Source organism: Petromyzon marinus, chromosome 16 (genome assembly GCF_048934315.1).
Source record: "Petromyzon marinus isolate PM22_M1 ecotype Great Lakes invasive population chromosome 16, UKy_Petmar_22M1.pri1.0, whole genome shotgun sequence".
Classification (NCBI taxonomy): domain Eukaryota; kingdom Metazoa; phylum Chordata; class Hyperoartia; order Petromyzontiformes; family Petromyzontidae; genus Petromyzon; species Petromyzon marinus.
This window is the reverse complement of record NC_133682.1, coordinates 15,278,632-15,291,168: the sequence shown is the minus strand read 5'-3', so window position 1 is coordinate 15,291,168 and position 12,537 is coordinate 15,278,632. Positions and strand designations below refer to the sequence as shown.

General features: G+C 47.7%; 1 protein-coding gene across 2 annotated transcripts in view; it reads left to right on the top strand.

The window, feature by feature from the left end:
* Window positions 1–10,322, top strand: part of LOC116942795 (endothelin-converting enzyme 1) — a 67,126-nt gene extending 56,804 nt beyond the window's left edge. For both annotated transcript variants that reach the window (XM_076067554.1, XM_032955063.2), the window contains 4 exons: window positions 1,311–1,378; window positions 1,845–2,035; window positions 3,620–3,715; window positions 5,135–10,322. In XM_076067554.1, coding sequence (XP_075923669.1) covers window positions 1,311–1,378; window positions 1,845–2,035; window positions 3,620–3,715; window positions 5,135–5,311 — 532 coding nt within the window. In that variant the 3' untranslated portion in view covers window positions 5,312–10,322. The remainder of the gene's footprint in view (window positions 1–1,310; window positions 1,379–1,844; window positions 2,036–3,619; window positions 3,716–5,134) is intronic.
* The last annotated feature ends 2,215 nt before the right edge of the window (window positions 10,323–12,537 follow it).

The window sequence follows — 12,537 nt, the reverse complement described above, 5'->3', positions numbered from 1 at the left end:
TCTGTGTCTCCCTCTCTGTGTCCCCTCTCTCTGTGTCCTCTCTCTCTGTGTCCTCTCTCTCTGTGTCCTCTCTTTCTCTCTGTGTCCCCTCTCTCTGTGTCCCCTCTCTCTGTGTCCTCTCTCTCTCTGTGTCCTCTCTCTCTGTGTCCTCTCTCTCTCTCTCTGTGTCCTCTCTCTCTGTGTCCTCTCTCTCTCTGTGTCCTCTCTCTCTGTGTCCCCTCTCTCTGTGTCCCCTCTCTCTCTGTGTCCTCTCTCTCTCTCTGTGTCCCCTCTCTCTCTGTGTCCCCTCTCTCTCTCTCTGTGTCCTCTCTCTCTGTGTCCTCTCTCTCTCTGTCCTCTCTCTCTCTGTGTCCTCTCTCTGTGTCCTCTCTCTCTGTGTCCTCTCTCTCTGTGTCCTCTCTCTCTGTGTCCTCTCTCTCTGTGTCCCCTCTCTCTGTGTCCTCTCTCTCTGTGTCCTCTCTCTCTGTGTCCCCTCTCTCTGTGTCCTCTCTCTCTGTGTCCTCTCTCTCTGTGTCCCCTCTCTCTGTGTCCTCTCTCTCTGTGTCCTGTCTCTCTGTGTCTCTCTGTGTCCCCTCTCTCTGTGTCATCTCTCTCTGTGTCCTCTCTCTCTGTGTCCCCTCTCTCTGTGTCCTCTCTCTCTGTGTCCTCTCTCTCTGTGTCCTCTCTCTCTGTGTCTCTCTGTGTCCCCTCTCTCTGTGTCCCCTCTCTCTGTGTCCTCTCTGTGTCCTCTCTGTGTCCTCTCTGTGTCCCCTCTCTCTGTGTCCCCTCTCTCTGTGTCCTCTCTCTCTGTGTCCCCTCTCTCTGTGTCTCCTCTCTCTGTGTCCCCTCTCTCTGTGTCCTCTCTCTGTGTCTCTCTGTGTCCTCTCTCTCTGTGTCATCTCTCTCTGTGTCCTCTCTCTCTGTGTCCCCTCTCTCTGTGTCCTCTCTCTCTGTGTCCCCTCTCTCTGTGTCCTCTCTCTCTGTGTCCCCTCTCTCTGTGTTCTCTCTCTGTGTCCTCTCTCTCTGTGTCCCCTCTCTCTGTGTCCCCTCTCTCTCTGTGTCCTCTCTCTGTGTCCTCTCTCTCTGTGTCCCCTCTCTCTGTGTCCCCTCTCTCTATGTCCTCTCTCTCTGTCTCTCTCTCTGTGTCCTCTCTCTCTGTGTCTCTCTGTGTCCTCTCTCTCTGTGTCCTCTCTCTCTCTGTGTCCCCTCTCTCTAAGTCTGAGGCAGCATGCGTTAAGCACAAGCATTCTTGAGTGTCAGTGGAAGTCTACTCCGAGATTATTCATCACGTGTATTGTGCACGTATTGTTGTACGTGGATCCTCTCTCCAGATATCTGCAGTATGGAGCCATTGGGTCCGTCATTGCCAGAGAGTTTCTGCATGGGTTCTATGGTGAAGGTAACAATGACACACCGTACGTCAATCATATTTACACCGACATGCCGTGTCCAGCTTTGGAAATTGTGTCTCTGCTCCGATAAGCCATAGCGATTCGGGTGGTTTGATGGCTCACAGTAGACGTTTAGAGCAAAGATCCTAGGTCCAGTTGCCTTTGTGTTAAGTTTATCTGTCCTCCCATCCTGCATGGGTTTCTTGAGGGTTCTCCGGTTACCTCGCATAGCTAAAATCACGCACAGCGTAACTGGTATTGGCCAAAACAGACCAATGCTGAAAAATGACCTGCAAATTGCTCAATTGGGATCACACAGCAGTAGCAGCAAGATCGTTCCCTACTGCTAAATCTTGGCAGGACCCTCCTGGGTACACAGGTGAAATCAAAATAAGATCACGGTCATTTCCCGCTTTGGCCCAGGAAGGGGTTGTGCCGGTAGAGTCGTGACGTGAGTGCCGGTGTGCCCCCCAGGGAGCCAGTATGACGCGAGCGGCGTCCACAAGCTGTGGTGGAGTAACGCGACGTGGAAGAAGTTTGAGGAGCGGGCGCGCTGCCTGGAGCATCAGTACGGGAACTACTCGAGCGGCGGGCTCAACGTGAACGGCACGCGCACGCTGGTGGAGAACGTCGCCGACAACGGAGGCCTCGACACCGCCCTGCATGTGAGAGCACCACCCCGTGCCAACGCGTTCACAGACGCACGGCGCCTGGAGCGGGCCGGTGGGGCTGAGCGCTGTTAGCAAAGAGCGTCTACGAAGGACGGCGTGGTGGGTGGCCAGCACCACGCCTGGCCGCCTTTGTTTCCGGAGTGGCGATGTTTACACACCGGACCAGGTACTCATATATGAGGCTGAATCGACCTTTGGGTAGGCCCAGGACCTGTTCAAATAATCGTCACTGGTGTTGGCCGTGAGCGGAAATCGAACTCTGTTCGCTGGGTTCGTAGCGCGGCACGCTAACTAACCGCTACGCTACCACTTCCCACATTGCATTGACACACACACAGACACACAGTGACGCAAAGACGGAGATGCCCACGAACCCCAATCAACATCGCACCCCCGACCAACCCCGCTAATGGCACTTGCTCATTATACTGGCGCGCAAGTTGCTCCAGCACATTGCCACGGTGGCGAGATGGATGTTGACTACCTCACCTAGCATACAGGAGGTCCCCGACGCCTGTACATTTGAAGTTTGTATGTTCTCCCAGTGGCGGCATGGATTTTTCTAAGGGTCCTCCGGTTTTTCTCTCCACATTTATGAACCAACGTGCATTTAAAGTATTTTTCTTCTATGTTCACGTAATGATGATGATAGCCACTTCGTTGAGCTATCATTTCTGACCAGGTCACTTCTGGAAAAAAGCTGTGATGATGATAGCCACTTCGTTGAGCTATCATTTCGGACCAGGTCACTTCTGGAAAAAAGCTGTATAGTTGAGTGGGCCTTACCTGGTAAAATAAAAAACTTTGTTTAGTTTTTAGTTTATTTTGAAATAAAAACTGCGGTGGCCGTCCTCTTGGGCGCGCTCCCTCCTTGGGCTTCCACTCCGTCGTTCGTCTCGACCACCGGCCGCCATCCCTCCTTGCCGCGACACGTCCCGCCCAAGCCCCGCTCACTGTTCTTATTAAATATTTTAAACATCCCTTGATGCCCACGACCACAGCAATAAAATATCAAACCGCTCTTGGAAAGTAGCTGTTAACGTTTGTAAGGAGGGCACCTCTGTGCCAGTTACTGCCTGGAGAAAGTTTTGGGCAAAAACCAAAAACCATTGCTGGTTACAAACTGAAAATAGTGGCAGCTGCAGCTGTGGCAGGGAGGTCATCAGAACGCCTCGACACAATACCGCGCGATGCAACAGTGGCAAGAGCTGCAACACATACTTACAAGGGTTGTAAAATAAGTCTCTTAGAATTATTTGGGCTTATAAATGGTCATTAAGCTCAAAATAAGTTAAATGTGGAGGCTGCTGCACATGACTGTAGTGTTACAGCTGTGTCGAAGCGAGGTAGTCGCATGATGGCAATTCCCAAGGTCACTTGAGACTCGGGGTCATTCCCAGCATCCTGCTTCGCAAGGGCCGACGCAGTTGTGGTGCCGGGAGTGATGATAAAAAGTGTCCTGAGACTCAGTGAGGCTTTCTTAGGTAAACGAGAGGAATAATGATAACAATAATATATCGGAACATTTTCAAACTGTTCACAAGTGGCTAATGAGTTGTGTGTGCGGTGCTGTGTAAGGCCTATGAGGACTGGATCACCAAGAACAGAGAGGAGCCACAGCTGCCCTTCCTCGGCCTGAATGCTCGACAGACGTTTTTCGTCAGCTTCGCACAGGTAGGCCCACTCCCTGCACCCAGCGCTCTGCTCCGTGCCGTGTCACCGCCGCTCGGCACGGCCCCTCGCACCTCCCGCTTAAGGATAAACAACCGTGCACGTACGAGAAGCACGGAGGTGCGCACATAAACTCGCACGTAGGTACGCTACGTACGGAGCACTCGTGTTCCCTGTTGCTCTCAGCACTGTCACACGACTAATGTAAAACCTGTGCATGTTAGCTTTTTCTGAACAGCTAAATTAGTCGTTCGTGTTGCCACTGGGTTTGTTTTGCTTACAGCAAAAAGTAGCCTTCTCATGCAATTTTAAATAAATCATTGCTTATATGTTGTTAAATTAAATATATATAACGTTTTATGAAACCTGCTCCAGGAAAGCAGTAGCAACACGGCTGTGAGTGAGCTACTCGGGGCTCCCAAAGTGGAACATGTGACGAGAGTTGGTGGTCGGGTAACCATCTTCTAGGATTGTCAACCAAACCCAGGCATGCTCGTCAATCAACCTAGGCCTACCATTCCTCTGCGGTATCCTAAATACAGGAATTCTACGCTATATGTAAAGGATGTGTTCCTGGGAAATGCTACTTAACTCGAAATTACTTAAAGCGAATTCTAATTTCCCATAGACATAATGTTAAAATCAGAGGTTGCGTTCCTGGCCAACATTTCTGGAATAAAATATGCGTGACTAAATGTCATGGAGTGTACGAAAATACATATTAATACAAATTTTAACTCAATGAATACAATTATTTAGATAAAACTTATCAGAGATGGTTTAAGACCTTTGCTGATCGAGTCCTCTTGGGGTGAGCAGTGGCGGAGTTACGCAGACGAAGGGGCAGGATCTCCTGCCTCTTCATCGCTCAATGACGCTGGAGCCACAGGAATGTTCACGAGAGAAAGCGTTCTGGCCTGATTGCAGAACAGAAAGAAATCGGTTCCAAGGCAGCTGGACAGTATTTTTCATCTTCTGCTAGTACAGCTTCTTTTAGCAGTGAATGCCAGTGAACATTCGTGGTGGGACCCCAGCAACTCCACCATGTGGTCCGACATAGTGGAGTCCAGCTTGCGTGTACAGTACAGTATTACATTGCAAAGTAGTCCGTTTTCACAGCGTGCGTTCCTCGCTTAAAAATTGCTCAATGTGTTGTGCATTTTTTTTAAAGAACGCATATGCGAAACATTAAACTTACGAGGAATATGTTCCCTAATTCATCAGCAATGTATATAAGCGAACTAATCGCAGGGAATTCCTGTAAATGCTCAAAACAAGTCCAATAGCAGATCTTGGTAAATCTCTGTTCCTGCCACCTGAATACCGATGCGAATTCCAAGACGGGTGGCTTCCCCAGTGGGTAGCGTTGGTTTCTCTGTCCTCATGTCCATCTGGCCCACCCTGCTTGTGTCCCCATCCCAGTCCCTGTGCTCCGCGGAGACGCCGGAGCACCTGCGGGAGACGCTGGCGACAGCCCCCACCAGCCCGTCTCGCTTCCGTGTGCTGGGAGCCCTCTCCAACTCGCCCGAGTTCGCCAAGGCCTTCACCTGCCCCCAGGGCTCCGCCATGAACACGGGGAAGAAGTGCCGCGTGTGGTGAAGGCGCCCGTGGGAACGGACAGCAGCGGCTGCGGGAGCGCCGTGCCGTTCCGACACGGCATGTCTGCTTCGAGTCGCCTTGCTGTTGCCACTCGGTCCAACGAGCCCAGACCAGATATATTACTTGTCGGTACCACCTGAAGCAGCAGAGCTTCCGTGGGTTCCAATTTGTGTGCCCAATGACTGAAGTGATAACAATTCGTAATGAGTGGGTTATCAAATAATTCACTCGTATTGGCAATATAAAAGCGTTGGCATGTTACCTTGGGTGGTACAAATTTTTTGTTCTGGTCCGTGGATTAACACTGAACCCATTTCGATTGGTTATAATTAACCGTCTTTGTGGGGTATTGCACATATCAAGAGATTCAACACAGACGGCCAATCGTGCCAATACAATTGGCTTAAGCGTGTTACTTCGAACCTAATTAGGAAATGCTCTTTTATGCGAGCAGTCATTTTTATACTGATTCTTGTGTTGAAAACAAAACACATTCGATAACTTTTAAAGAAATGCAATAGGGGCACTGATTGTTCCCTCGGTTGGATGACGTCTTCGAGCGCCGTTGACCCCTAACCCCGTTGAACTGGCACGGCTTCCCCGCTCCCCGACCACAGCAGTGTGCCTTCCGCGCCAGCACTCTGTTCGCAGCTACAGCTCTTGGACATGATGCGTCGTAGAGGCTTCGCTGTCGTTTTCCCCGAGAGCATTTTATCCGATTTTTTTGGAAGTTAATATGTAGATGCACATCAACGTTTTTGTTATGTTAACGTAGCTGTAGTCAAGTTTTAATGCTCTTTAATATAAGGTGTAAAATTTACGATAATTTGCTAAATATTTAGTGAGTTGATTACACGCAAACTGTGTTCTCAAACTGTGCTTTAAACGTCGATGCTGTCACAGATTCGATTGGCTGGTACACACATCACCCCCACGAGTCATAGGGCATCGATTTTGTTTGGGACAGGAGGAGGGTTTTTGGCAAACAGGAGGGAAGTGGAGCATTGCGTAGGCTTCCCACGGTCGGTCATTGGACCCCAGATATTCGGTCGTGGGTCGACGCTGCCCCAAGGATTGCCTGAGGACCAAGGGGACCAATGGTTGGAGGCAGCGCGCGCACATTGGCCTTACTTGGTGGTGGTGTAGTCGTAGTTGTTGCTGCATGTGAACGGTACGTTTCATCAGTTTTATTTAGTTTTTATTTGTTATCTTTGTCATTGCTGGATAATCGTTTAGTCGCCTGTGTTTCACTCGTTTGCTTTGGTTTGTTGTGTTAAGAAATGTTTCAAAACCAGCACCTTAAGTGAGCAGCCCCGCGCCCAATTACTCCCAACAACATCCTCGCCATGGACAGCAACCCCAACGATAACCACATACTGGTTATCCGCACCGTCACCATTGGAGTCATCGCCATTAAAATGCTGTAGGGTTTATCGAATGAGTTCTGAATTGTCAAGTAACCTGCGTAAGACCGTAAGCCCTTGTCGTGATCGCTGGCCGAGCCGGGAGCTCGCCGTCACGTGATCAATGTGGCGCGCTGCTCATTAAACAGCAAAGCTCGAGTGCGATCGCTCTTAAAGGGTGGAAACGACTTTGAGAGCGCGAGCACGGGGAAGGCTCGGTAGGGAGAGCGAGCTGGAGGGGGTACGGAGGAAATGAAGGGACGACCCCACTATCGACAGACCCCCCAGGGCTGCTGCTAGACGGGTGCATCAAGTTTACCCGCTAATTGTACGAATGTGAACATTCCCTGGGGCCCGTTCACATGTCCACTGCTCACGACTTGTGGCTGAGCTTGGCCTTGCCACCATCGTCCAGGGATGATGCATCGTGGACGGGCTGGATGGGGAATGCATTCCGGGCAGTGTTGCATCTGCAGAGCGAAGTTTGTCGGTCCCTCTGAGGGTTTTCTTGTGGTCTGCCATTTAGAGAAGCACACTTACTGCACACGGTATCTGATTCCTGACAAGAGAGCGGATTTTGGATGGTGATATGTGGCCCTTTGGGTTTACATTAAATGTAGAGTTGCTAGACGATGCAGCGGTAAAGTTAAAGATTATATTCTGAGTAAAGCATGTTTTGTGAAATGTCCCATTTTTGTTGAAAACCTGCACTTTGAATATGTTTTCAGATGTTAGACTTGCTCAGCTGCAACGTTGTGTAGCTTTTAATGCCACTTGTGTATCGTGTTTTTGCGCTCCCTGTCATCAACATGCAAAGAATCATGCCACTACTGGAGAGTGTGCAGACATTGAACTGAACTTTGACAAGTCTCACACTGCTATTCTCGATGACAGAGCTTCTTGCACTATGTGGAAACCATAGTCTGCTGTACCTCTGCTCACGGTAGCTTGTCGCCTGCTGCTCATGTACTGTACGTTGCAGTTCTTTCGCGCCGTACGTAGCCAACTGTGCTAATTGGAGATGTGGAGGAAAGACAACAAAATGATTTTGATCAAATCAACACGCAATGTCAGTCTAATTTCAAACGTAGGAAATGAAAATTGACACGTGCTCGGCAATCACCGCCGCCTCCTGGGAAACGAATGCTACGCGCCGAGTCACGCCGTGCCGCACAGGGACAGCTGCCCACGGGGAGATTTGCACTCTGAGACGCGTCGTTACACGAGAGAGATGCGAATGCTCGTTCGTTCGTTCATTCGTCATAATGTAGTGACGACCACTAAAGTGTCTCGCGCAAATGTCTCTTGACGTTCTACGGCGTGATCCTGAGAGACTTGGAGACGCCCTGAACCCTCCCAATGGGAATGCACGCCGCGTTGTCCCTGGCCAAGTTGGGGCAACGCTGGTAAATCCACGTTTCCGTGGTGGGCGCGAGTCTTCACTGTTGACATCACACTAGGTGGGGGGGGGGGGGGGGTACTGTTTTATTCTTAATAAAGGAGTGATGGGCTAAGTTAACCCCCAAACAAGATTTTAACTTGCGTTCATCCCTTTCCTTGCCAAATACTCTAACCACTGACCCACTCAGCCAGATAATATACAAGACACTTAAACAGAACAAAACTATGTTCAGTCGCACGGTGAAATGAGTAAATACGCAGACCAGACGCCTTCACTTATGTCCTTCCACATAAAAAAAAAATGTTTACATGTCCATCAGCCACAAAGGCTTCTGGGAGCACATAGCGGCATTGGTTCAGCACGAGCAAAAGTCTTTACTGGCTTCAACATTCAGTGTCTCATCAGGCTTGGATGAATTAATGCTGGGGAACAGCCAGATTTTAGGCAAGGACCCTATGTTAGATACGGATCCTCGTTTCGGCACGCAACTCTAGTCAGGGAAAAAAGTATTTGATCCCCTGCCGATTTTGTACGTTTGCCCACTGACAAAGAAATGATCAGTCTATAATTTTAATGGTAGGTTTATTTGAACAGTGAGAGACAGAATAACAACAACAAATTCCAGAAAAACGCATGTCAAAAATGTTATAAATTGATTTGCATTTTAATGAGGGAAATAAGTATTTGACCCCTCTGCAAAACATGACTTAGTACTTGGTGGCAAAACCCTTGTTGGCAATCACAGAGGTCAGACGTTTCTTGTAGTTGGCCACCAGGTTTGCACACATCTCAGGAGGGATTTTGTCTCACTCCTCTTTGCAGATCTTCTCCAAGTCATTAAGGTTTCAAGGCTGACGTTTGGCAAATCGAACCTTCAGCTCCCTCCACAGATTTTCTATTGGATTAAGTACTTGGTGGCAAAACTGTTGTCACCTTCTCACCAAGCTGCTTGGCAATGGTCTTGTAGCCCATTCCAGCCTTGTGTAGGTCGACATTCTTGTCCCTGACATCCTTGGAGAGCTGTTTGGTCTTGGCCATGGTGGAGAGTTTGGAATCTGATTGATTGATTGCTTCTGTGGACAGGTGTCTTTTATACAGGTAACAAGCTGAGATTAGGATCACTCCCTTTAAGAATGTGCTCCTAATCTCAGCACGTTACCTGTATAAAAGACACTTGGGAGCCAGAAATCTATCTGATTGAGACGGGGTCAAATACTTATTTCCCTCATTAAAATGCAAATCAATTTATAACATTTTTGACATGCGTTTTTCTGGATTTTTTTGTTGTTATTCTCTCTCACTGTTCAAATATACCTACCATTAAAATTATAGACTGATAATTTCTTTGTCAGTGGGCAAACGTACAAAATCAGCAGGGGATCAAATACTGTTTTCCCTCACTGTATACTGCATAGAATTAAACAGAAATAACTCGTGAGGGTTGATATTAGAAAGGCAAGTTAAAACATTGGGTGGCCCGTAAACATGAGTTTTGTTGGGATTAGGATTCTGGAATCCCAACCATGAACCAAACCCGTCGTCTACTTATGTGAGTCAAGTTGATGCGTCCGCTGTAGCGCCGCTTGGCTCGACACGCTGCGTGGAGCTCTCGCTGCCATGTGCCGTGCTAATTTTGATTCAAGTTCATTGGCTCATCCTACCCACAAACCCCGCAGTCACCCGTGTTCACGTTCAGTGTGACTATAGGCTTCTTCAGCTGTTGGCAGCGTCGTTTTTCGAATCAAGGGGTATTTGCTACTTTCACGTTTTGCACAAATCGAGTCGATTTTCCTGAAGAGTTGATTGATGGATCGTTGATTTCATAGTTTCGTGAGACTAATTGTTTCGTATCCCAACGTTAACCCTGAAATGTGTGTGTAATAAAATTGTTACCCCAAATATAAAATCACGCAACTTTCAACATAAGAAACTATTAATGTCGCTGCCATCACATTCAATGCTGCTGGAAATGCAGCGTTGCATTGTACTTGCCACTGTTGAGTGAGATTCTGTTTGAGAAAAACTGGCGTGACGAACGTTCCAGATGTTAAGTAAACATTTGTTGGGATGATACTACGTAGATAAGACGAACATTTTATATTCAGTTTAGTTTTATGGGGGTGTCTGGATACTGCTGAGAGATTCGCAATATAATCCTTGTTAACTCGGAGTAATTTTTATCTGCAATAAAATTGATCTGCAAATACCTGAGCCTTATTCATTGTTGCTCATTGAAGGCAGCGGAGCGGTGCAGCGGTAGCGCCCACACCAAGAAGTCCTGAGTTCGATTCCCAACTCGGGTGCTTTTCTGCGTTGAGTTTGTATATTCTCCCTCTGTTCTGCATGGGCTTCCTCAGGGTTCTGCAGTTGTCTCCCATGGCTCACTGGTATTTAGCCAATACCAGTTATGTTGTATGTGTTTTTTTTTACGGCCTCCACATGCTGAAAGAATTTCCTACAAATTACTCAATGAGAGTACACAGCAACATCACCCCCATCCTGCTGAGGCTTTTCGAGGTAAATAATCCTTAACGTTAAATGGTCCTAACATGACAAGTATGGGACGACTAAAGCTCTCCTGGATAAATGGCATTGTCACAATGTGTTCTTGCAAGAGCACGAATGCATGTTGAATGGACCACCGTGTTGACTGCCATGTTCATAATGCGTTAACTGTCTTGGCATGCCCCTGAAGCCGGCGGGGGGGGCACTCCAAACCTGCAAAAAAACAGCCCCCTCCCCCCACCCCCTTGTTAAATATCCAAATGGTGACAAGAGTCGGAGTGTCCTCATAGCTCAAGTGGAGCGATTATAATCTCTTGTCGATAAATCCCATCAGAACAGAAGAACTAGTGCAAGGCTGTGAAAGAGAGTTTTATTAACATAGCCAGATTTTTTTATATATTTGAAGCTTTGGTGACTGCAGGGATTCATATTCTTGGTTCTTTCGGTAAAGTCACGTAGAAGGGAAACAATAAAATAATAAAAATATTGTTGGGATGAATATAAAACAATACATTTATATTTTTATTATTTTATTGTTTCCCTTCTACGTGACTTTACCGAAAGAACCAAGAATATGTATAGCCAGATGTGTCCTTTTCCTCATCCAAACCACCATTTATGAAAAGCTGGTGGGCCATGTTTGCTAAACTTTTTGAGCGAGTGGTCTGGATTAGGCCTCGGGGTTTTTGTGCGTGCAACGCTGCACACCTCCATTGTGTTGTTCATTCCAAGTGGAGCACCGGCCCACGCTCCACGGCCAGAGCCGCTCTTCAGCAGCAGTGGAACAAAGTGCAGAAGACCGAAGCCAGTTCATGAGTTTAGGCTATGAACTTCTGCAATAAGAACACAATTTAACACGTTGGCTTTCACGACCAATATCCATAATAGAGGTTTTTTGGGCGAGACCGCACAGAAATCTGCTCTTATTAAGACGCTTTATTCATCGAGCTAAGAAAGTGTCAGATGGTGACAGTCTGAGAAGTGAAATTCAACATGTTATAGCGCTGCAAATGAACGGTTGCAATGATGCACAAATCAACAGGGCATTGAATGCCAAAACCAAATAAAATTACACGAGCATTGAAACTACCCAAGTAATTAAAACGATCAAAATACCGTACATTGCGGGGGTAACTGATAAACTAGCCAGATGTTTTGAAAAAAAACATCAGTCAGATTTGTCACGGTACATAAAATACAGTAATTAATATCTGGTACAAAAGATATATTACCGAAGCTATCAAGAGAAGGTGTGGGATTAACTGCACGTGTGGCAAATGTTATGTTTTTAAAAAAACCTATTAAAGACAAATGGTCAGCACGAGACTAAAAGAACATCAGAGAAATATTAAATACTCCCAAATACAACTGTCAGCAGTAGCAGAACACGCGTGCCAACAAGAACACTCAATTGGTTTTGATGTTGAAGTTCTGTGCAAAACTAGCTACTACTGGCCAAGTCTAATTCGAGAATCTATCGAAATTTTAAGAAATAAAAATAATTCTAACCATTCGGATAGATCCCGCCTTAGTGCTGCGTGGAAGAGAATAATCAAATAATAAATTTGTCGTGACTGTGAATGTCACTGTGTGGTGCCGGGCTTACGAAGCCACGGCGGATAATAAATTGGCATTATGTGCAGCCCGGTTACTGGGCGTTAGTACGAGCCCTAGCGGGGCTTGAGTGAGCGCTGGTGAGCACAGAAGCACCACGTACAGTGTGCGGTGCGGGCTCCCGGTGAGGGAGCGAGAGGGAGTGTCAGCCAGCCAGGGTTACGTTGGGGCATGATACGCTGGTTGACCTGCTGACACGTGACCGGATGATATTGGAGGGGGGCCACCGGTGGACGGGAGCCGCTGGGCGGTCACGTGGTATAAAAGAGCTCTCGGCAGCCTTCGGGAAAGAGCTGGAGAGA